General features: G+C 53.6%; 1 protein-coding gene and 1 pseudogene across 1 annotated transcript in view; both read right to left on the bottom strand.

Moving 5' to 3' along the window:
* Positions 1-14,806, bottom strand: part of TIE1 (tyrosine kinase with immunoglobulin like and EGF like domains 1) — a 20,417-nt gene extending 5,611 nt beyond the window's left edge. Inside the window, exons 1-17 of the mRNA XM_045476961.1 lie at positions 14,651-14,806; positions 12,118-12,429; positions 11,918-12,028; positions 10,385-10,540; positions 10,109-10,240; positions 9,816-9,956; positions 9,498-9,626; positions 8,555-8,700; positions 8,171-8,315; positions 5,668-5,826; positions 5,385-5,522; positions 4,888-5,184; positions 4,022-4,312; positions 3,584-3,774; positions 854-1,064; positions 581-691; positions 211-401 (exon numbers count right to left, since the gene is read on the bottom strand). Coding sequence (XP_045332917.1) covers positions 211-401; positions 581-691; positions 854-1,064; positions 3,584-3,774; positions 4,022-4,312; positions 4,888-5,184; positions 5,385-5,522; positions 5,668-5,826; positions 8,171-8,315; positions 8,555-8,700; positions 9,498-9,626; positions 9,816-9,956; positions 10,109-10,240; positions 10,385-10,540; positions 11,918-12,028; positions 12,118-12,429; positions 14,651-14,708 — 2,919 coding nt within the window. The 5' untranslated portion in view covers positions 14,709-14,806. The remainder of the gene's footprint in view (positions 1-210; positions 402-580; positions 692-853; positions 1,065-3,583; positions 3,775-4,021; positions 4,313-4,887; positions 5,185-5,384; positions 5,523-5,667; positions 5,827-8,170; positions 8,316-8,554; positions 8,701-9,497; positions 9,627-9,815; positions 9,957-10,108; positions 10,241-10,384; positions 10,541-11,917; positions 12,029-12,117; positions 12,430-14,650) is intronic.
* LOC123596787 lies at positions 4,039-25,102 on the bottom strand (annotated as a pseudogene).

Below are 25,102 nucleotides of genomic sequence, written 5' to 3'. Positions count from 1 at the left end.
CCACCAAGATGTTCCTCCGATGCTTCAAACGTGACACCTCCTCCAGGCCTGCTTCTCGCCTTGTGCTCTCGTGTACTTAGCCAGGCCAGCAGCTCAGGGTCACATCCTTCTCTGTGCTCCTCGACCCCACATCCAATGACAGCCTGCTGACGCTACCTCCTGCAGTTGACCCAGCGCCCCCTCTGGCACGCCTTCCCTCCCCACACTCACCTGCTTCTCGCTCAGGTACTGCATGCCGTTGGCAGCATCACTGGCAAAGCGCAGCAGCTGCCGGGAGCTGAGAGTGGAGGCAGTTCCGTGTTCCCGGGCAAAGGCTGGGTCCGTCTCCAGGACCCGGCTCTTCCGCAAAAAGTCTAGCAGGTTCCCGTAGGGGGCGTATTCAATAGCGATGTACAAGTAACCTGAGAGGGAAGGAGGCAGGTACGGGGTGAAGGTTTCTATGCAGGCAGCCTGTGGGCAGCAGGCACCCAACGGTGGCAGACAGGGAGCCTGAAGCTCCGGCAAGCTAGTGACGTGGACAGAGGTGGTGGCTGTCGACGGGGTTTTGGAAGAAGGGGCAGGTGATGAGCTGGGGGCTCACCTCGGTTTTCACAAGCCCCCAAGAGGTTGATGATATTGGGGTGATGTCCCAGTTTGCACAGAACTTCCAATTCTCCCGCAAAGTCACGATGGTCATTTTCAGAGGCATACTCTGTGGAAAGAAGCCAATATCACTTTTGCCAGAAATAATTCTGGAGAAGAGGCATGGCTAGAGAGGGCTGGGGTCAGTTGCGGGAGGGGGCCAGGTAGGGCCTGGGATCTGTGGGACAAAGGAGAGGGGCAGGCCTGGGGTCAGGGGTCACTCCCAGGGAACCTTTCAGCATCTTGATGGCCGCGTTCATCTTGAGCCCATCCTTCTTGATCATGGCCCGGATGACCTGGCCAAAGTTCCCCTCCCCAATGAGGTCCTCAAAGGTGATGTCTTCCCACTCCAGCACTGGATAACTCAGGGGCTCGGGCTGTGGTTTTGGCCGCCGGGTTAGCGTCAGGGTGCCTGAGCTGAACTGTAGGATGGTTTCTTCACCCTTCATAGGATGGGACAAATGGGCAGACAGTCCATGCAGCAGACATGGGGCCGGCAAAAGGCACAGACAGGCATCAAAGAATAGCTAGACAAATGGAAAGAGACCCACGCAGAGGGCACTCTGGTGGTCAGCCAGGAACAGACATGCAGAAGACACATACTGAGACAGTATCATAGAAGACGAAGCCATCAGTGGGGCTGCTGGGTGGACAAATGTCCAAGAGAGATGCAGAGGCCACAGCCTGCAGAGCAGGTAGGTATGTGGGGCTCTGGAAAAACAGGTGTGGGGGGCTTAGGGTTGCTAGAAGCCATGAAGCCATGAGTCAATGGAAAGAGGATATTTCTAAAAAATTTTTAAGTTTATTTATTTACTTTGAGAGAGAGAACTGGGGAGGGGCAGAAAGAGATGGAGAGAGAGAATCCCAAGCAGGCTCCACACTGACAGTGTGGAGCCCGACACCAGGCCTGATGCGGGGCTCAAACTCATGAACCATGAGATCGTGACCTGAGCTGAAATCCAGAGTCGGGTGCTTAACTGACTGAGCCACCCAAGTGCCCCTACATCTCTAACGTTTAGGACAGGAAAGAATGGGAGTGAGCTGTGATGGGAAGTGGTGAGCTTCCCATTGTGCTGCTGTCACAGCCAGGCTTTTCTGCCATCAAGGATACTCTGGAGAGGATTCTAGCCTTGGGCAGTGGGCTAGGATACATTTATTAAGCACCTACTACAGGCTAAGCCCCAAGCTGCTGGCAGTCAGTGGAGGGGTTTTCTCCACAGTGGCAGAAGCAGACCCACTTGGCATCCGTTTATAGCTCTAAAACCACCCAGGAGCTGAAGATAGAAAGACTGTCACAAAGAGGAACATCCACTTCCCTCAACTGTGTAGGAGCTGGGCCACCTGGGCAGGGCGGATGGCAGGAAAACGAAACAGCTGAACGGGACCAAGGGCACTGCCGCTATGAGGACTGGAAGGGGGTTAACACAGACCTGGTGGCGGGGCTCCCTAAGTGAGCTGAAGCTCGGATCCATGGGCGAGGGCAAAGGACATGGGGCATGTGGATTCACCTGAAGCCATCAATCGCCGAGGGCGCACATGTGGCCCAGCAGCGGCACCATATGTAGGCGCGTGCATGCACACGTACCCATCCCACGGAGGAGCACAAGCACGGGGACACACGCATACACAGGTGGGGGTGCCCACAAGTGGATGCACACAGGTACTCCTGTGTGGCGCTCACACACACCTTCATGCAGGCACATGTGGCAGGGCAGATCTCGAAACTAGGATTATATATATATGTATGTTAAAACTCTGCTTTCCCACCTCCTTCCCTCCACATCTGTTTTCATTACCCTTCCCCCACCTTAGCAGCGGCTGGCTTTCTGTGTGCACTGACCTCAGAGGGAGCAGCCTGGAACAAAGAAGCCAATTGAATCTCTGAAGGGAGTTTTTAAAGGCATGGCAGAGACAATAGCCTTGGACACTAGACTTTCTATCACAAGGATCAGCCCTTGAGACAGAAGAGGGTTTTTTTGTTGGTGGTGGTTTTTGTTTTTGTTTTTGTTTTTTTTTGAAATGCCAGGGCTTGGCTGTAACTATCAAGAGCCCAGGCACGGAGGACCAAGGGCAGAGTTTGGATCATCAGGGACAGCAGTGGGGGATGGGCAGGTAGGAGAGAGGGATGGGAGGTGGTGACAAGAGGGGGTGATGCTGGGTCCCTAAAGAGAAGCCAGCACTGCCCCGCACCCCCACCCCAAGTATGGGCCCGCAGGCTGGAGGGGCACAGACCGAGAACAGACAGGTTTATGGCGAGGCCAGGAAGAGAGGAGGCATCACTGCCTTTCCCCGGCAGCAACAGGTGAGCCTTGAGCTGGCACAACTCTGGAGCAGTAGGAACGACTGTGACAGGGGTCGAGACAAAGGGTATGAGGGCCACAGAACATGCTCGCAGGGCACAGGGAGCACCTCAGGGCTCTGAAGTCTCCTGGAGCTGGCCCTGACACTCGCAGACATGGAGGCTGGGACCAGGAACTCGCAGTACGAGCGGCCTGTTGGCAGGAGGCCACAGAAGGGCTAAGGGCATCAGCCACAAATGTGTGCAGATGGAGGCTGGCTCCCATGTCCAGGAGGGTCCGCTAGGATGGATGCCAGCATGAGGCCCAGGTGTGCCCCTGCCCCCCTTCCCACCCCGTGTCAGCACCACACCACCCAGGCTTACGGCACCTCCAGTGAGAAGCGGGAGGACCCTGAATTAACCGTGGTGAAACATGGACAGAACAGAGTTATTTTGAACCAGCGATATTCACCAGTAACATAAATTGACTTATGAACGCAGTTCAGTTCTAGAAAAATAAAGACAATTATGTGTTGTGCCCTAGAGCACTGCTGAGTGCAGTCCCATGGCTGCAACACAAACACACACACGCGTGCATACACACACACACTCGGGTGTACGGGTACTGTGTGTGCGCAAACGTAGATGGGGGTGTGCACACGTGGGTGGGTACAGGGGACTGACCGATCCTGACTGGTAGGTGAAGGTGCGTCTGCGGTGCGGGCAGCTTTTGCGGATGCACACCAGGGTCAGGAGGGCAGCCAGGATGGTAAGGCAGGTGGCAGACACAGAACCCATTACGGCCAGTACCAGCTGCTGATCTAGGCCCTCTGCAGCCGCTTGGACCTCTTGGACCGGGCCCTCACTCTGCAGCCCTGGACACAATAAGAGGGGCAGATCGTGGGAAGCCTGGGTCAGGGAGGGAGAGGTCAGAGATCCCAGTACCAGGAGGGACGAGGGGTGTCAGGCCGAGGGCCAACGGTCCACTGGAGTGACAGGATTTTCCTAGCGCTAGGACAATGGGTCCTAAGAAGGGAAGGGTCAGGGTCCCCAGTACTAGGACTCCCGTCACTTGTCAGGAAGGGCCTTGGGTGTCCTAGCTCCCAAGCCACGAGCTCCTACCGTTACCCAGGGTAGACTCCTCCACGACGCTGCTCCAGTCTCCGGGACCCTGGATACTGGCCCGCACACGGAAGAGGTAGCGTGTGCTGGCGTTGAGGCCACGGACAACGGTGCTTGTCTCCTCGGGCCTGTCCACGTCCATCCACAGGGGGTCACCTGAGCCCCCAGCCACCTGCACCTCCACGATGTACTTGGATATAGGCCCAGCCGAAGCCTCTGGCCGCTGCCATGTCAGCTGGATCTCAGAGTCTGAGAGGGCCTGGGCATGGAGGTGTCGGGGGGCTGGGGGCCCTGGGGAGGCGGGGGCGGGGAAGGCAGGGCTCAGGCAGGAGCAGGGTATGTAGTTCTGGGGTCAGATCCATTCTAGCTGTGTCCCCTGCTCGGTGGACCCCAGAATGGGAGCCACCCTGCCATCCTCTCCCTATGGCTCCCTCCCTTCATCCCCAAGCTTCTGCTTCCTCTCATTCTCCTTCTGTGCCAGGCCCTCCTGGTGTCCTGGATCCTCCCAGGGTGCTGGGCCTTCCCCATGTGCCTTGTGCTCCCCCGATCCCCATGTCCTCCTGGTACACCATATCTTCCCCATGACCTTGTTCTCCCCGTAAACCATGGCCTCCCCATCCTTCCCCATCCCATATGCTCCTGCTGACCTACGTCTCACCAGCCTCCAATATCTGCCCACCCCATGTCCTCCCTGTGTTCACGTCTGTCTGATATCCTGCTTCTCCCTTATGCCCACGTTTTCCACACGTCTTGTGTTCTAGGTCTATCCGCTCTCCTGTAACCTCCCGTGTCCTTACGGGTCTGGCGTTTCCTGTGTCCCATGTCCTCCCCTCATCCCGAGCCCATAACCCCCTTCCTGAGCATACCAGTGGGGGGCAGAAGCACGCGTGCAGGGGGCGAGGCAGGGCCCAGGAGGGTGCAGTGGTAGAGCCGCACATCCAGCTGGTAGTGGGTGCCAGGCATGAGTCCAGTCAGGAGGGCGGTGCGGGCCTGGGGGGACGAGACGTTCTCCCGCCGCTCCTGTCCCCGTGCCCCATCCCACAGGCGCAGCAGGAAACCATCGCCCACCAGTGGCCCAGGCACCGAGGGTAAGGACCAGCTCACTCGCAACCGGTCAGGGCCCTCCACGTGCCAGCCCTCCAGCCATGGCTGCAGCAAGGGCTCTGGGACCGGAGGTCAGGGGTCAGAACCGTTCAGTGGGTCCTTGGGGCTGGACAGGAGAGTGCTCCCCAGGGGACAGGGTGGGACAAACTCCAGTGGGAAAGGCAGGGGCCCCTGGGGGTGGACAAGACATGACAACTGCTGAGTGCATAGGAACAGTAACTCCTGGGGGGACAGGAAGGGATGACTCTTGGCCTCTCACCAGGACAATCTGTAGTCATGAGGGTGGGAGGCCCCCAGGCCCCCTCCCCGCCTTCCCCTGGCCGGCTCAGCTGTACACGGACACTGTATCCTGTCTTCGGCCTCAGGTTCATTAAAGTCACATTCTCACTGGGGTCCACTGGAGACAGGACACATCATTCAGCCCCCTACCTCTTCCAGAAGCTGCCGTCTTCCCCCCTTTTCGTTCTGTCCTTTCTCATTGTTACCCAACACCCCTGTCCTGCCCCAGCCCCCCTCCCGCCCCCAGCTGTCTCCCTGCTCACCCACAATGGCGGACCAGGCCATGGTGCTGTCCTGGGGCCTGTAGTGCAGGCGGACGGAGGCGATAGGTCCATCCCCGGAGAAGGAGACCAGTGGGGAGACCACGAGCTGGCGGCTCTGCTTGGCCAGGAGCCGCGGAGCAGTCAGGGGCACTGGGGGCACTGCCAGGAGACCCAAGGTAAGGCAGGGCCCAGACAGCCTGCCCAGTCCTCAGAAAAATAAGAGGATTCTACTCTGGCCAAAGAGATCTCTGGGTCTTGGTTTGGATCAGGGCCCCCTCTAGGCTGGGGAGAGACCAAGTTCAACAGATGACCGGAATGGCCAGCATTCAAGCAGGATAGCATTCTGCCCCCTAAGCAGCTCGGGGCACACAGATCTGGCAATGAGGATGTGAGAGTATCCCCAAAGACATTAAAAGAGGTCTGATATGGCTAGATGGGTTTGGGGGAGGGTATGCTGTCCACGCAGTGTAGGGGAGACAGAGGGGGCTGAAACCCAAGGCAGGGAGATAACATGGCATCAGCCTACTCTCTGCCCCTCCCCCTATCGTTTGTCACTCTCTTAATTGGGGGGAAAAAAAAGGTAGCCAGTGATGAAGCACCTGCTCTATCCCAGCTGCTTCCTATGTACAATCTCTACTGCTCACAGCTACTTTTCAGATGGGGCTTTCACCCTGGGTTATGAGAGAAGAAACTGAAGTTCGGAGACATCTACCTTGCCTAAGGACATGCAGCCAGCAGGAAGTACAACCAGTGTTTGAACTTGGTCTGTCGGTCAGGCCACCTAGAATCAGCCAATTCTACTGCAAATAGCTTTTGTGTTCCTGCCTGGCTTCCTCATTCCATGGCCATGACACCCTTGTCCTGGCCTTAGCTTTTCTTACCAGATCAGTAGATCAATGCCATGACTGATTCCCTCGCCACTTTCAAACATTTTCCAGACTGATTTTTCTAAGCAGGATGGAAGGATGGGGGAATGGGTAGATGGAAGCGAGGGAGGGCAGGAGGCAGGGCAGAGGATGCGGGGTTGAGAGCTCAGTGGGCGGGGAGGAACGGTGGTGTCTGACAGAAATGAGCACATCATGAGGAGGTGTGAGATGAAGGTCGGGTTTGGATCTGTGGAGCCCCCTGTGCCTAGGGCTGTCCAGGAGGTGGATGGAGATGAAGTGGGCCCTTGAGTCATACACCAGGGAACTTCCACGCTGACTTCAGAGCCAGAACCCCACTTCTGGAGGTCCCACCACATGGGTCTGGAGCTCAGGAGAGTGGTCTAGCCTGCAGATCAAGCCTGGGCATTGCCAGAGAACAGCTGAAACTTGGGAGAGGACCCTTTAAGAATCATGACAATAAATGCCAACATTTATCCAGCACAGGCCCTGTGTTAGGCACTGTGCTAAGGGCTTAAACGCATCATCTAACTTAAATGCAACTTAAATGCATTAAAGGTATCATCTAACTTGCTTCACAGCAATCCTAGCTAGTGTAACGCTGATGTCCTCACTGTAGAGAGAAATAAGCAGTGAGGGACTAAGCAGCTGGCTTAAGGCGACAGAGCCAGGGATTTGTGGGGAGGATTCGAACCCGTGTTGCCTAGGTCAGATGCCTGGGGAGAAGACACAGGCTGAAGGTGGAGCCTGGCCACACTGATGTTTCCTGCTGGTGGGGCAGCCACAAAGTTGTGGGAGGGGTGGCGGTGAGCCAGTGGGAAGGAAGAGGAAGATGAGGGAGGTCTGGGCTTCTGTCACGGGGGTGGGCTGTCAGGAGCAGAGGGCAAGAGGAGCCAGGGGACACCTGGGTGGCTCAGTCAGTTAAGCGTCTGTCTGACTCTCGATTTCGGCTCAGGTCGTGATCTCACGATTCGTGAGACTGAGCCCCTTTGAGCCCCGCATCGGGCTCTGCACTGACAGCACAGGGCCTACTGGGGATTCTCTCTCTCCCTGTCTCTCTGCCTCTCCCCACCTCTCTCAAAATAAATAAATTAAAAAAAAGAAAAGAGAAGCCAGGGCTTATGATGCTGGAGAAGGTGAAGAGACGCCTGAGCTGGGCTGGATGACTCCACTCTGGGCCATCCTGGGCACTCCCTCCCTACTCACTGGGGAAACCCTATGCAGCTCCTCTGGGCAGCAGGTTACCCTCTGAGCTTAGGCGTCCCATGTGCTCCCCTGTCCTGGCACTGAGAGCCCTGGGGTATGACTCAGAGCAGGAAGCAGCATCCCAGAGGCAGAGCTAAAGGGATGCTGCGTGCAGGGGCTGTGAAGAGGTGGAGAGGGCCAGCATGGCCAGGCAGGAGGGTATCCCGTTTCTAGGGCATGGGATGTCCTTTGCAGATAGCACTGAGCTGTGTTCCTGCTCTGACACTGTCCAGCCCAGACCTCTTCTTTGCTTGGTCCTGGGCGGTGACCTTAGATGTCCTCTCTCTTCCTTCTACAATGCCCAGTCTTAGCGGCATCACCTAGTGCCCACTCTGCCCACTGCCCATCCTCCATGGCCCCAGGACATCACTGACCTTTGACATTAACCCTGAAACGTCGGCTGTCTTGGCCACCAGACGTAGACACACGGCACTCCCAGAGCCCACTGTCCCCGAGGGCCAAGCGAGGTACCTCGAACTCAGCTGTGGTCCTATTTGGCTCCACAATGGCCTTGGTGGACTGAGAGAGACAGGGAAAGGGGGCAGACCATAGAGAATGTGCACCCATGTGACAGATGTGGGGACGGATGAGGGGACAGAAGACCAGTGGTAGTTTCTCAGCAATTAGCCTGACCCCATCTGACCTGTGGTCGGGCCAGCGGGTAGCGCCTAGAGAAAGCCCTGAGGGGTCAGGGGTCTGAGGGAGCAACCGTGAGGCTGGCGGGATGGGGGGCCTGGGGTCAAGGGCGGGGGGCTGACCAGGAGGACTGTGCCGTCCGGCTTTCGGAGCTCCATGCTGCCCCGCACCGGGAAGGGGTTCCCTGCGGCCGCACAGTTGATCCGGGGCGTCGTCTCCAAGTTGAACTCCAGCTCCGAGGCCACATCCAGGATCTGGGGGATCCGGTCTAGGGAGAGGAAGGACACATGCTGGAGCCCCCGCGAGGCAGACGCCGACCGCCAGGGTGCCCCTGGTCGTGTGGCCTGCATCTTGGCAGAGGCATCACCATCGCCTCGGTCGCTCAAGGCTGTCTGCCAGCAGAGTCCTACAGGGCCCTGGCACCCCACCTCTGGTCAGCCGCAGGGTCTACCTCCTGCACCCCCGACCTGATATCCTCTCTCAGCCAAAGCAGGCCCCTCGCCGGCCTCACAGCCCGAACACCGGTTCAGGCCTCACTCGCTTCTGGGCTCTGTTACAGACCCTCTGGGGTCTCCTGCCTCCACTCCCCACCCAGCTGCCTGGGTCCTCTCTCACAGCAAGCTGACTGCCTTCTGCCTCTTCAGCAATTCCCTCCTGCCCCTGTCATGGTAGCCTGCCGTTCCAAGTCCCCGAGGCTTGACTCCTCTGACCACTCCCCCCCCCCCAACCCCCCCCCCCCCCCCCGCCCCGTACTCCACCGTCCTGGCACCCGACCCTGAGTCTTCAGCCCCTGGGCCTTTGCCCGTGCTCCTTCCCCAGCCATGTGGCTCTCATCCTTATACCCCATCTCAGATCTCACCTCTTCACCGAAGCCCCCTCCGAAACTCAGCCTGGCCAGGGGCCTCCTCTTGGCCCTCCCCCCAAGTCTCGGCTGCAGCCCATCCCCGTATGGGTGATGTGGGCTGGGCACTGAGAACTTTTCCTGGACCGTGAGCTTCCTGAGGGCGGGACCTTGAGCCAGGGAGAGATGTCTGGTGAAGGTTGACTTGTTTTGACGGATCATACCGGATTTCTCACAGTGCATTCCATGCCATCCGGAGGGGCACACGCAGCCGCTGAAGCGGTCACAGGTCCCGCCATTCTGACACTGGCACTGGAGGCGGCAATCTGCCCCAAAGTGGCCAGGGGTACAGGCTGGGAACAGAGGGGTTGTGGTTAGAGGGACATAGGCCAGGGGCAATGAGGGCACAGCTGGGGCCTGGGTGATGCCAGGCTGGGTGGAGAGGGCACGGGTGTGTCAACGAGAGCCAAAGGGGAGGGTCCAGGTCTAGTATGTGGCTGGCTCTCCGGGTCAGGGACTGTGGCTGGCAGGTCAGCCCATACCTTCCTGGCACTGGTGTCCTCTCCAGCCAGATCCACAAGAACAGCCATAAGGGTCTGGGAGGCAGAAGGTGAGACCCCGGCAGCCCGATGTGCCTGGACACTGCTCCTGGCAGCTCTGCCCAAAACGGCCCTCTCTGCAGGCTAGAAACCAGACATGTGGGCACGGGGTCCACTGTTGGGCCTCAAAGTCCAGGTCCTGCCGGGCATTCTCACCACCCATGCTCTTGGTTCAAGAATCTTCCCCCAGCCAGGCACCCTCTCCCGCCGAGGTCCTAGCTCCCCACCCTCCTTACCTTGCTCACAGCGGGTACCCGTGAATCCAGGGGGGCACACACACTCGCCATCCAGGTCATGGCAGACACCTCCATGCAGGCAGCCTGGGCATTCCTTGGTACAGTCTGGTCCCCAGCGCCCTGCCCCGCAGCCTGAAGGAATGTGCTCTCAGCCAGTTGCTGTCACCCACCTACCGGTGCTGCCGAGGACTGAGGCAGCCCTGGCAGCCCACACGAAGTGCCCACGGGGCTCCCAGCCTCCCATGCCACCCACCACCTCTGCCCTCTGCTCCTAACCCCGCACGATGAGCCGGAAGAAGGCACTGCCTAGGGGGCTGGCTTCCAGGTAGGTGGCACTGTAGATGCCGCTCGACGGTGGCTGCACATCTGGGAGCTGCAGCAGGAACCGCCCATCTTGGGCCTCATGCCAGTCCAGGGTATAGAAGTAGGATCCTGGAGGCATAAATGGGTCAGGGGCCTCAGCGCCGGTGACAGCCAGTGCCCAGGACACATCAGTGTGAGCCTCGTACAAGTGGCCAGAACTGGGCCGAGGCACCAGCCAGGATCTGTCCCCAAGCCAGAAAGTTGGCATACATCCTCTGCTCTATGCTCTACCAACCCCCAGTAAGTCACCAGGTCCTGCTCAGTCTGGCTCCTCCTCATCTCCTAAAGCAGTCCAGTTCTTTCCACACTCAAGGCCACCACCACCACCACGGCCTTCCGGAAGGCACTCTCTGCCTCCATCCCCGCTCCCCGCTTTCCTAGTCATCCTTCACTCAGCAGCCAGTGGGATTTTCCCCAACAGAAGCCTCTGCAGCACCCCCTGCTCAGATTCCTCCCTGATTATTGGCTCCTTAGCACATGGTGTTCACCAGTCTGGCCACCGCTTGGCCCTTTGGCCTCATACCTCTCCGCACCCTGCCTGATTCCTAACATTCCTGAGTTCTGGAACTGCTGGTTTCTCTCCTAGAAACACTATGGTATCTTGGCACTTCCTGCCTTTGCTCTTAGCCAGTCCTCCTCCTGGAATGTCCTTCCCTCCTCCTTCGTGTGGCTAATTCTCATGTCTCATTCTAGGCACAGTTCAAAGGTTATCTACTTAGAGACTTCTCCCAGAAGCCTCTTCCTCCAGGACCTGCAGACCCAAATACTAGAATCCCTCTCCCTGTCCCACCTCCTTTTTGCCTCTTTGCCCAGGACTGGACTGTAGGGAGCCCAGGTCTACTTGACTCTCTCAGACCTCTCATTAGTTTAGGGGGCCTGGTGCTCAGGAGGCAAACCCCTTGGCCCAAGGGAAGGGTCCTCTTCCCTCAGGAGCCCAGGGAGGCAAAAGGCAGCCAAAGGGCTGTGGGTCTGAGGGCTAAGTCTTTGGGGCCACACAGAATATCGGCTTCCTCCCATGGGGTGGCCAGAGGGCCTGATAGGACCAGGGTGGGGGCAATCCTGGGCCGAGTTACCAGTTCTCTTCTTCCCCTTGGGAATTGCTGCTCCCTGCCAGGTGAGCAAATGTGACAGCATCTGCTAACTCCCGGGGGAGAGTCAAAGGTGAGGATTTAACACAATGCTGATTTGGGTGTAACAGGGAAGAAGGCAGCCAACCCCAAGGCTGCTAGTCCTCTGGGTGCAAGAGGAGGAGAACAGCCCAGAGTTAAAGAGATGGGCACAGACGCTTATCAAGGACCTGATCCAGGGCAGAGGTTGGTGGGGGAGAGGGTAACAGGTGTTTCATGCTGAAAGCTGTGTAAGTGGCTAACGCTGGGAAGGCTGAGGGCATGGAGGTGTTCGGGCAGGTAGGTTTACCTGCCCAACCTGTTCAGACACCCCTCTCACCGTTGCTCTTCCAAATCACATCTGTCTGCTTCTCCTTGTGCACAAGTGCGGCAAGCACGGCCGTGTCGCCTTTGTTCACCGTGTGTGTGACCTTGTCCGGGAGCAGGTGCGCTGCGGGGTGGAGGGTGAGGTCAGAGGTCAACGTCGCCCCCCCCCCCCCCCATCCCGTCCCCGTCCCCGCCCCACGGGGCCCGACTCACCTCCCGGGCTGTTGTGCACGTAGAGGACGCGCGTGCGCCCCGCGCCGCCCACGCACGAGAAGACGCCCACCAGGTCCGAGGGCTGCGAGAAGCCGCGCAGCGTGATGCGGTGCGAGCCGTTGCGCACCAGGTGCGGGGGCTGCGCGGGCCGTGGCGTGCGCACTATGCGGTCGTCCTTCTCCAGCATAAGAGGGGGGCCCCAGGCGTCGGCACCCCGGCCCGGCCCGGCCTCCCCGGACACGCAGGTCAGGAAGAAGCGCCGGGGCTCGACGAGGCGCAGGTCGGCCAGCAGCGTCAGGTCCACCGCGGCGCCTGCGGCGGGGACGCCAAGTCCTCCATCCGACGGGGTCCCCGGCCCGCCCCGCGCTCCGCCGAGGGTTTCCCTCCCCTCCCTTCCTCTTTCCCGCCGGCGCACTGGCCCCTTCCCCCGCCCCCAGGTCTCTTCGTCCTAAAATCGAAACAAAGCCTCTTCTCTGGCCTCCTCGTGCCCCCCCTCCCCCCCCCTTCTCCTGCCAGATGGCTGCCCTTTGCGGCCCAGCTTCGGAAAGAATGATCTATGCTCTCTGTCTCCGTTTCCTCACTTTTTAATTCCCTGGCAGCCCCCCTTGAGTCCGGACCTGCCTCAAGCTGTTCCGCGGAGGGCAGCCGCTCTCCCTGCCCCCCACCAGAGGGTGAGGGCCAGGAGAGCCATGGAGAACAGAATCGCCTTGGAGAGAAAGCCCTCCCTGCCTCTGCAGACATCTAGACAGGCTTGTGGGGCTGGGCTTTAAGGTGGGGTCTAAGAGAGAGGTGGACTTCTGCAGCCGGGTGGTTGCGGGGCAGAAAGGAAGGGAGCCCCTCCTTTTCGGCCCCTGCCTGGTAACTGCCAAGCAATTAGCTAGTTTAAATGCCACTTAGCTTATCAATTACTATTCTTCCAAAGCCTACCACGAATAAATGGAGTTAGCGTTTACTGACCGCCCACCATATGCCGGAGCACCTGTTTCCCATTGGATCTTCACATCCCCCGGTGAAATTGATGTCTTTCCATTTACAGACGAGGGTAATAGTAATTATTCTACAGGCTTCCTGGAGCAAGCTCATGTCCTCCCCTGGCTGTAACTATCACCTCTGAGTCAACAACCCTGGGACAGCCTGTCCGCTTGGGCCTGCGTTTCTGTCAGCTCTCCCCAATACTGCTTCTCCCTCGTGCTCCCTGACTCAACAGACGGCACCAATCACCTGAGACACGAACTTTGTGGAGTCCTCTCATGTCCTTACTTTCACAATAATGCTTATTGGAGGCCAATTATATGCCAGGCATTTCATGTTCTCTCATTTTATCACAACTATTGTGGGTCATGGGTGTTATTACTCCACTGTTATAGCCAGTGAACGAAGCCTCAGAGACGCCACTTGCCCAAGGGCATACAATTAATAACTGGCAGAGCCAGGCTGCCTGACTGTAAACTCCACACCTCTAAGCGGGATGCTGGCTGCCGCAATCAGTCTCAAGATTCTGCAGATTCCATTTCCTTAAAGCCTCTTGACTTCACCCCCATCTCTCGGCCCACCCTTGTTTAGCCCTCACCCATACTGACCTGGATCATCCCAATAGCTATACTCCTCCTTCCCCAACTCATCCTCTAAAGTGATCCATCTAAGACCTTGTGACTGTCTGGTCTGCAACCCTCCCACGGCTCCCCATTGCTCTCAGGATACAGGGCATGCCCTTGGGCCCCTCTTTGCTCACACTCTGCCCCTCCTGCTGAGTTCCCTCCACGAAACTTCTCTCGCATGCACTTCCATATCTCTGAGACTTGCAGCTACTGTTCTGGCTGCCTGGAGTGAAGGCCACCGCTCTTAGTGAAGGCTTTGTGGACTCCCTTGTCATCTATTGCCCTCAAGCAGAGTAGCTGACTCCTTCTCAGTGCTCCTGTGGAGCTACTTGTGTCTGTCTCTATCCTTCACCCCATGTCCCACATCCCCGACTACCACTCAAAGATAGTCTTTGCATTCTAATGCTCTTTGGCCATAAATGAAGGAATCAGCTACTACTTATCCAGGAGTCCTTACCTAACAACTGGGCATTGGACGCTGTGCATAAATTACCTCATTTAAACCCCATGACAGCCATAGGAGGTCAGCATCATATAATCTGTTGTATAGACCTGGAAGCTGTCTGCCTTTCAACCAATGGCCTGTAGCACAGCTCCTGGAATATTATTGGTGCTAGATAAATGTTTGTCAAATGAATAATTGAATGACTCCAACACACTGAAGCAACATATGAGCACCCACTGAAAACTGCAGGGGCCCCCATCGGCCCTGCTGCTCTTTACTGATCCTAAAATCTAACTCAGTCAATAGCTGCTCTACTCCCAATTCTAGGCTACAATGGTTTCTAGTGCCTGCCTGGGTTTTAGAGGCCTTGATCCCACTTTCTAGCTGATTGGGGAGCGGATGAAGGTGATGACAGTGACGATAAGGTTTCCTAGGAGAAAATCAGGGCTTTGGGGGCTGGGGGGCGTGGGGTGGCTTGGGGGAGACTTACCAACATGAGAAGCCAGAAAGAGGTTGGGGATCAGCAAAAGGGGCCCCAGCCAGACCATACTCTGGAGGCTGACCAGGTCGGCCAGGACAAGCGGGGCCTCCGGTCAGCTATTCTGGGACTGGCTGGTCAGCCTGTACTGATTAGTTTGTGTTGGTGCTGGGGAGGAAGAGGAAATGAGGTGGCTTGGGTGGGAGGGATGGCAGGGAAGGGGTGGGGAGGACTTATCCTGCTTCTGCACACCCCCCCAGTCCGGCACCCCCCAAGGCTGGGGATGGGTGTGGCCTGGAAGGCCCTGGAATGGGGTCACTTGAGGTGGGGGAGAGTTGTAAGGACAGACCTAGGGACTGTTGGACTGATTTCCCACCTCCTCTTCTCCCTCTGGTCCTCAGTCTTGTAAGCAGGCAGGAGGCAGGAGGCAGGAAAGGGAGGAAGCCAGTGGCTTCCGCCTATTGAGGAGGGATGGGGGGAGGATATTGTTCTAGGGTCTCCCCTCCCCCCAGCACATACACACAATACAGCCCAGGCAATTCCTCACGTATGTGCCCAGGACACAGTTACATGGGTGTCCCGGAGAGCCATTCACAGGTGTAAAAGTGGACAAAGGAACACAAGAACTCCCACTCAGGGCAAGAAAGGCGCTTCGACTCTATCTTGTGTATGTAGAGTGGACGAGTTTTTCCTTCCAGGTTCTTTGGCTGTTCTAATAATTGATGTGAAACATTAATGGGACAAAAAAGTTTAATAACATGGATAGCTCTCGTATACACAGGAATGAAGGGGTTCAGAACAAGTCTTCCTGCAATGTGCCTCCTTGGCATGAAGATTATTTTGAGCTAAAAATATTTAAGACCCAGCAGATTCGGATAGCTCCCTTTCAACTGCCTGAATTTATATTGGAAAGGGTGCCTGTACCAGGAAGAAAGCTGCTAGCAGAGATTCATTTTTTCTTTATTTTTAATGTTTATTTTTGAGAGAGAGAGAGAGAGAGAGAGAGAAGGTGAGCAGGGAGAGAGAGAGGAGACACAGAATCCGAAGCAGGCTCCAGGCTCCGAGCTGTCAGCACAGGGCCCGACACGGGGCTCGAACTCACGGACCGCGAGATCATGACCTGGGCTGCAGCCAAACGCTTAACCGACTGAGCCAGAGCCAGGCAGAGATTCCTTTTTGCCTAAGAAACTTAACTGCATAACAGGCTACCCTTTTTTAAAAATTTGAGTTATAATTAATGTACAGTGTTATGTTGGTTTCAGATGTACAACATAATGATTCAACAATTTTATACATTATTCAGTGCTCCTCACGATCTGTGTAGATTGTCACCAGACAACATTATTATAATATTGTTGACTATAATCCCCGTGCTGTACTTTTACTCCCTGTGACTTTTTGTTTATAACTGGACATTTGTACCTCTTAATCCCCTTTATCTATTTTATCCATCTCCTCTGGCAACAGCCACTTTGTTCTATGCATTTGAGTCTGTTTCTTGTTTGTTTGTTTGTTTGTTTTTTAGACTCCACATATAAGGGAAATCTTATGGTGTTTGTTTTTGTGTGACTTAATTCACTTAGCATAATACCCTCTGGGTCCATTCATGTTGTTGCAAATGGCGACGTCTTTTTTTTTTTTTTTAAGTTTATTTATTTATTTTTTTAATTTTTTTTTCAACGTTTATTTATTTCTTGGGACAGAGAGAGACAGAGCATGAACGGGGGAGGGGCAGAGAGAGAGGGAGACACAGAATCGGAAACAGGCTCCAGGCTCCGAGCCATCAGCCCAGAGCCTGACGCGGGGCTCGAACTCACGGACCGCGAGATCGTGACCTGGCTGAAGTTGGACGCTCAACCGACTACGCCACCCAGGCGCCCCTAAGTTTATTTATTTTGAGAGAAAAGGAGGGAGAGAGAGATTGGGAGAGAGTGCACGAGGAGGAGGGGGAGAGAAGAAGGGAGAGAGAGAATCCCAGACAGGGTCCACACTGTCAGCACAGAGCCTGACATCGGGCTGGATCCCACGAACCATTGATCATGACCTAAAGATCTCATTTTTTTTTTTTTTTTTTTTTTTTATGGCTGGGTGACATACCATTGTATAATTACACCACATCCTCCTTGTCCATTCATCTGTTGATGGACACTCAGGTTGCTTCCATATCTTGGCTGTTGTAAACAATGCTGCAGAAAAAAATAGGGGTGTATATATTTTTTCAAATTAGCGTTTTCGCTTTTTGGGGGGGGTGGTAAATACCCAGTAGGACAAATACTGGATCATATGGTAGTATGGAGGAAGCTCCATGCTATTTCCTACAATGGCCGCACCAATTTACATTCCTACCAACTATGTTCCGAGGCTTCCTTTTTCTCCAGATGCTCACCGACACTTGTTCTTTCTTGTCTTTTTGATTTTAGCCTTCCTGACACAATGATATCTCGTTGTGGTTTTGATTTGCATTTCCCTAATGACTTGTGATATCGAACATCTTTTCATATGTCTGTTGGCCATCTGTATGTCTTCTTTGGAAGAATATCTATTCAGGGCTTCTCATTTTTTAAACAAGATTCTTCGTGAGGTGTTTTTGGTGGTGTAGAATTTCTTTTTATATTTTAGGCATCAACCACTTATTGGGTCCATTATTTGCAAATCTCTTCTCCTATTCAGTAGGTTGCCTTTTCATTTTGTCGATGGTTTCCTTCACTGTGCACATACTGGGGAAATCTTTGTTTTTCGTTCATCTCTTCTGCCTTCCTGCAAATGCCCACCTCCTCTTCGTATCCCAACCTTGCCTTAGCTCAGGATGTTATATAAACTTCAGCTACCGGGCTGTTCTTTGGGTCTCATATTTCACAGGGCTCCCATACATATGTAAGTAAATTTGTTTTTCTCCTATTAATCTGGTTTATGTCAATTTAATTATTCGACGAGCTAAAGGACCTAAAAGGGAAAAAAATTTTCCACCTCCGCAGGAGAGACCCAGGAAAAATGAGTAACTCCTAGAAATGGCCAAAGCCAAATACCATCTTTAGGGTCGCCTGGGTGGCTCAGTCGGGTTAAGCGGCCGACTTCGGCTCAGGGCATGATCGCGCGGTCCGTGAGTTCGAGCCCCGCATCGGGCTCTGTGCTGACAGCTCCCCCGCTCATGCTGTGTCTCTCTCTGTCTCTCAAAGATGAATGAACGTTTAAAAAATAAAAACCCTTCAGCTAAAGACAGAAGAGGATGCTGGGGGTGGCAAGTCAGTTATGGGAGACTACGAGAAAAGCACCGTAAACATGGGTAAGGTGGTTGTACAGATGTAAGTTTTTGCCCTCTGTTGATAAGAGATTCTAGAGATTGAGTCATTCCCTTATTCCTGGTACAATAAGAGGGAGACACTCTTATAAGTGGAGATTTTCCTTATCAATGTTAATCTCCTACTAAAAGGAACTTTTACTCAGTTTTTAGAACTTCACCTGTGTCTTCTGTTTCTTAAAAACGACCAGCTTTGGGGCGCCTGGGTGGCTCAGTCGGTTAAGCGTCCGACTTCGACTCAGGTCACGATCTCGCAGTCCGTGAGTTCGAGCCCCGCGTCGGGCTCTGTGCTGACAGCTCAGAGCCTGGAGCCTGTTTCGGATTCTGTGTCTCCCTCTCTCTCTGCTCCTCTCCTGTTCATGCTCTGTCTCTCTCTGTCTCAAAAATAAATAAACGTTAAAAAAAAAAAAACCAAAAAAAAAAAAAAAAACCTCAAAAAACGACCAGCTTCAATAATCGATATGCCAACGAGATAGATTTTAGGGTGGTATATTCTGCTTCCCTTCATATAGTTTTCTCATTTGACAGATAGGAAAAGTGAAGCCCGCATGGTTTGGGGGCACTCTGAGGTTGTGGCAAGGCTGGGACTTGAACTTCTGAGAGAGAACTTCAGGAGAGACTTTGCTGCTGTAGCATCAAAGGATCAGGGAAGATCCCCCTACCTCATAGGCCCGTAGACCCCGCTTTCCTAGGTGCGAGGCTGGGAAGGAGGAACTTTCTCTGGATGAGTCTCAGGGCGGGAGTGAGGTGGTTGATGCCTCTGACGAGTCTTCAGTTCATCTTGGTGCCAAGGTCTTTGAATCTGGCATGAGAAAGTTGCCAGGGAATGCCGGAGGAGCACTTTGGCAGGTTGTAGGCACGGTTCACTTTCGTGGAACATCTCCCTCGGTTCTGGGAAAACCTGGTGGGCCTGATAGCATGTTGCAAATGTGTGGAGAATGTTCTGGCAGCATCTGTTCTTCTGGAAAGTGACACAGATACTAGCACAAGTGTCTGCTCCGAATGGAGAAGTTTGAGCCTGTGACATGTGTCAAGGCTCCGGGCCCATCTGCCCCCCCCCCCCCCCGCCCCCCGTGGGCTTTTCAGCTGGGAAACACACTCAGCAGTAAAGATCTGTAGATTAATGCAGCACAAGTGTTGTGGACTTCATTTACAAAGACTTGTGTTATACAACAATGTCCTGGAAGTGGAAAAGTGTATTTTTACATGTCTTGAAATCACGTGGCGGAGAATTTAGTGCACGTGTTGTCCCAGGGAGCATTGCTGCAAGTAATTTAAACAGCACCGATTTATAGACAGCGAGTCACACATGAAATATCCCTGCACAGACACGTTTTGAGTGCGTTGTTGTACGTGGATCTGCTGTTGCAATAGGCATCCTTAAAACCATAATGCATATCTTCAAGCCTCAGCTGCTGGGAAGTCCTAGACTAGAAACAATGTTAACGCACATATGCAGCTCTACACATTGAAAGGTCGAGCCTTGAACCCAAACAAACTAAACTGATAACGAAAGAGCTAAACTAAAGATAATTTTTTTTTAAAGCACAGGAATAGCAGCATGACCAGCCCCACACAAGGCTGATAATTCACTGTTGACAAAGCTGCCTGCCTTCGAAAGGTGGGGATTCCAGCTGTTGGCATGGGGGCACATCCAGGAGTGTTGTCATGTTGCCAGGGGGTTCAGGGCAGCCGGGCTTCCTAGTGGAAAGCTGAAGTGGAGATTTTAGTGCCGTTTACATTGAGACTTTTAAACTCTATGTGCCAATTTTAGTTTCCAAACGCCAAGTGTTTGGGCCCTACAATTGCGGTGTTACCGGTAAGAGACCATAGTTGGGCCAGAAAGGAAAGGGAAATGAAATGAACTATCATTTGCCCCTAACAACTGAAAAATGGACTTGTGTTTTTGGAGCTCTCAAGACCCAGTGGGGCAGCCTCATGCTCCACGGTAGGCTGTGGAGCTAAATAGGTCTGCAAGTGGGGCACCTGGGTGGCTCAGTCGGTTGAGCGTCCGGCCTCAGCTCAGGTCATGATCTCGCGGTTCGTGGGTTCAAGCCCCTCATCGGGCTCTGTGCTGACAGCTCAGAGCCTGGAGCCTACTTCGGATTCTGTGTCTCCCTCTCACTCTGCCCCTCTCCCACTTGTGCTCTGTCTTTCTCTGCCTCTCAAAAATAAAGAAATGTGATAAAAAAAAAAAAATAGGTCTGTATGTGCTCAGTAGGGTCCGTTATTTCCAGCGATCGTGAAAACCACTGCGTATTTTTCATAGCGGATCTAGATTTGGGGCTGCTGCTTTTGGAGAAGCAGTCTCCCTTGGTCCTTTCGGGCTGCCATAACAAAATACCTCAGATTGGGTGACTTATAAACAACACTTCTTACCGTTTGGGAGCCTAGAAGTCGGAGATCAGGTGCCAGCACTAGCAGGGTAAGGGCTGTCTTCCAGGTCACAGTCCCTCACAGGGCAGGAGGGGACAGGGAGGTCTTGCAGAACTTTTTTTTTTTTAACGTTTAGAGAGAGAGACAGAGACAATGTGAGCGGGAGTAGGGGCAGAGAGAGAAGGAGACACAGAATCCAAAGCAGGCTCCAAGCTCTGAGCTGTCAGCACAGAGCCTGATGTGGGGCTCGAACTCACGAACCGAGAGATCATGACCTGAACTGACAGGATGCTTAACTGACTGAGCCGCCCAGGCGTCCCTCCCAGACCTTTTTAATAAAGGTATGAATCCCATTCATGAGGGCTCTGCCACCACGGCCCAATCACCTCCAAAGCCCTACCTCCTAACACCCCCCATTGGGCATGAGGATTTCGACATGAATTTTTTTGGGGGCGGGGGGAACGCAAACATTCAGACCATAGACAGCACAGTCCTTCTCCAGGAGCAGGTTAATGAAACCAAGATGGGGACAGGGCAATAGCTTCACAGGAACTCATGCCTGCATCCACTTGCCTTCCAAGCCCCCTCCCGTGTGCCAGACCCTGTGCCACATGCTGAGGAGGCAGCCAACCACAAGGACAAACCTCATGCTTGGAAATGTGTAGCCTCAAAGGCAGCAGAGATCCTTTCATGGCAGAAACCCGAAGACTTGAAGCTTCAGGCCGTTTGTCTGAAGAACGGGAACCAACCCCCTCTTTGGGGCAAGGCCCATGTTTTACTGGGGTTCCTATTAGAGGCTCAGTGTTTGATTCAGTGACACATGTAGTGATGTCTGATCCATAGTGAGGTTCCTTTGGAATGATGTTTCTTTTGTGGGGAGGCTAGGTTCCAGAGTAACCGCTGCAGAACCGTAGGATCCGATTTGGCCCTAAGAAGGCTCACCCCTGATTGTGCTACTTTCTTTCCTGCAGGCGCTAATAATTGCTCAGTCTGAGAAAAACGATAAGAGAAGCTGTCTTTTCCATTTTGACCAGAGGGACATAATTAACCTCCCCCTCCCCCCACCGACCACCTCTCCACACACACACACACACACACACACACACACGATGCCCAGCTACCGCCTGGCTTCAGCATGTGTGTACAGCTATACTCTTTCATGGCCTCCTGCACCTCTGATACACGAGCTTCAACTTCCTTGTAATAAATGTGTGTTTGTCATGTTGTATTATAACAGGGAAAGGCGTGGGGAGGGGCTGGGTCTTCCTTGGAGGGAATTTCCAGTTTCCATCACCCCCACAAAGGGTGGTCCTCTCACAGGAACCCGGCACCAAATCAGCAGCCTGAATCGGAAATGGAGTCACCCCTGGTGGAGACCGGGGGACGCCCTGAATGGTGTGAATGTTCATGGAGGTTCCCTCTGGGATCCACCGTGGGGTTGAGAAAGACGTGAAACCAGAAGGGAAGAGGTGAATGCCTGGACTCTGAGGTGTTTCTCTCAGAGAAGAATTTGTTCTCCACGAGTGGGTTACAGGAGCAGCAAGAAATACCTGCTTCAAGGTTGAAGATAGGCGAGGTGGAGGAGTAGACGATGCAGCTTTTCAAATCACGGGACCAATGTGTCGTCCTACTGCGCATGCCTGATAGGCAGCCCACGCTGCTTGCCGTGTGGATTCTTTAACACCCGATGTGGTCTCCCCGTGCCCACAGGTAGAGCGCTCTGATGTCTCGCAGCAACGTCAGATTGATAGAAATATTTCCGAATGCTTACTCTTGCTTTTTGCCCTTGTCTCTTGTGACACACTAGTCTAGTGGGGTAACAGACGAAGAGGGTTAGGGGGATAGGTGGCTGGGGTCAGAGCCGAGGCCTGAATTTGTTTTGATTATAGCATTTCCGGGGTATGACAGAGTCTATAGTGTGACTGTGTGAGTGGCAAGGAAGTGAGGGCCACAAGATAGAAGGAAGTCCAACAGGGGTATGGACGGGTCACCTGTAAAGATATGCTCCTTTTTTCCCTCACTGTTCAGAACATACTGTATCTTTACATAAAACAGACATATAAAGACTCTGCACTGGGCGTTTCCAACACAGGCCTTCCTGATTTGTGTACCACCTCTGTCTTGACTGTAAGACATCAAGAGTCTTAAACTATTTCAAGATGGAATTCTGTCCTTCCTACACAGCGGTTCAAAGTTCTCTTGGGGTGTGATGGGAAGGACAGACCTCCTCCAAAATGATGGGAGTTGAGTTGGTCATGTTGGTCTCCTTGGCCAAGTATGACCAATGAGCGTCCTACTTGACCCCATGGTGCTCAGAGGACTCCAGACCATGGGAGACCTGCTGTATTTGCTTATTTGGGGCTGGGGACTGCTTTTCTCCAAGTTGGTCCATCTCCCGTCTTCCATTCTCTTCTGTGAATGGAGGTCGGGGGGGGGGGGGGGGCGGGGCAGGGAAGGGGAGGAAGTGGGGAAAAATAAGGAGCAGTAGACCACGTTGGGTAGTGGGCAGGAGGCTGGGTGGGAGCTTAGTCTTAGGGACTAGGGCTGGCTGGCTGGTCAAGGCCCCACTTAGATTGTACTTCAGATGGTGGTGGTCTTGGGGAAAATATCCTTTCCCCTCATCTTAGGTTTAAATCAAGAGACTACCTGACCTTTCACCTTGACCCCGTGAAGAAGTCGGGGATGGGGCTGGTGGCACCTGGCTGGGCTTCCTTAGCCTCAGAACTATGGGAAATGCTGGCACTGCCTATAACCGCAGCCCAAAGGCTCTCGTGACTCTTGTTCTCCCGAGCTGGAGGAGGCAGTGCTTTGTTCGTTTGTTTGTTTGTTTGAATAAATTGTACTTCTTAAAACCATGTTAGATGTACAGAAAAATGGAGAGGATAGTACAGAGTTCCCATGTATGCCACACTTAGTTTCTCCCCTACTATTAACATCTTACATTAGTATGATATATTTACCATAAGTAATGAGCCAATATTGATACATTGTTATTAATTGAAGTCCATAGTTTATTTAGATTTAGTTTAGGCCTTTTTTCTGTTCCAGCATTCCATCCACGATACCACATTACATTTAGTTACCCTGTCTCCTTAGGCTCTTCTTGGTGTGACTGTTTTTCTGGCTTCCTGTTTTTGATGACCTTGATAATTTTGATCAGTACTGGTCAAGCATTTTGCAGGATGTCCCTCTATGGGAATCTGTCTGATGTTTTTCTCCCAAGTTGGCTGGGGTTACAGATTTATCACTGTTGATATTGACTCTGAGCACCTAGCTGAGGTGCTATTTGTCAGGTTGTCCCATTGAATCGTCACTTCTTTTCCCGCCTTTCTGCACAGTCCTCTCCGAAGTCACTATATACAGCCCACACTTAAGGAGGGGGGACTTCTGCTCCTTCTTCTTGAGATTTTACATAAAGTATTCAGAATTCTTCTGAAAGGGAGATATGTCTCTCTTCCCCTCCACTTCTTTGTCTAGGCAATTATTTATTTATTTATTTATTTATTTAATAGTCTCCTTTATTTCCCCCAAGTTGTTCCATGACTCACTAAAAAAGCAACGGACATTCTGCTCAGAATCCTTTCCTGACCTGTCCACCCATTCCCCCCCAGAACGCCGTCCTGGCCATCTCTACCACTGTCCCAGTGTGGTCTCAGCCCCTCCACTTGACGGGATCTCCCGCACGCTTCGTACGCCATCAGATGGACAATACTCCCTTTCCTGTGACTGGAGTTTCTCTCCATTTGTCTGTTTCTTCTGAATGAAGAAAAGCAATAAAGGTGGTTTGATGTCTGATCTTATTTATTTGTTCCTCTTACAACGATCTCATTTTTGACTGGACTCAGACTTTGAGGTAGAAGCTGTCAGAGAAGACAGCCTCCGTCTCTTGGCAATCTGTCCCTGGCGCTTTTCTTTGGCCTCCTTCATTCTGGCCAAAAGCTTAGCATCTTCTGAGCCTCTTCCTTGTTTTTTCTTCGTGCGCTGCTTCTTCAAAGCAATGCGCCGACGAAGTTTGTGTTGGAGGACACGTGGCGTAACAAGACGCTGAATCTTGGGTGCTTTGGTTCGAGGTTTCTTACCTTCTTTGTTTAGGGGCTTTCTCACAACATACTGGCGGACATCATCTTCCTTCGAGAGACTGAAAAGCTTGCGGATTCTGCTAGCTCTCTTGGGCCCCAGGCGATGAGGCACGGTGGTATCAGTGAGTCCAGGAATATCCTTCTCCCCTTTTTTCACGATGACCAAGTTGAGAACACTGAGATTGGCATCCACGATGCAACCCCGAGCAGATTTGCGCTTTCTTTCTCCAGTCCTCCGTGGTCGGTAGCAGGAATGCCCCTTACTCAGCAGTAGGCGGACACGGCCATGGGTCAAGACATCCTGCTTCATGGGGAAGCCTTGTTTGTCATTGCCACCACTGATTCAGACCACGTAACCCTTCCATTCTTCCCCTACAGCATCAGCAGCAACTTCTGTGGCCATTCGTACCACAAAAGTTACGAAGTTTGCGTTCATGGTCCACTTCAATGAGTTTCTGGCAGCCAGTGGCTGGGAAAGAGATGTTTAGCTTTATTGTGGTCTATGTTTATTTATTTTTGAGAGAGAGCGAGCACAAGCAGGGGAGGGGCAGAGAGACAGGGAGACAGAAAATCCGAAGCAGGCTCCAGGCTCTGAGCTGTCAGCACAGAGCCCGACGTGGGGCTCGAACTCACAAAATCTGAGATCATGACCTGAGCCCAAGTCAGACACTTAACCAACTGACCCACCCGGGTGCCCCTGGTATCAGCCAT

The sequence above is a fragment of the Leopardus geoffroyi genome, chromosome C1 (assembly GCF_018350155.1).
Source record: "Leopardus geoffroyi isolate Oge1 chromosome C1, O.geoffroyi_Oge1_pat1.0, whole genome shotgun sequence".
Classification (NCBI taxonomy): domain Eukaryota; kingdom Metazoa; phylum Chordata; class Mammalia; order Carnivora; family Felidae; genus Leopardus; species Leopardus geoffroyi.
The sequence above is the reverse complement of the archived record's forward strand: the minus strand, read 5'-3'. Positions and strand labels throughout refer to the sequence as shown.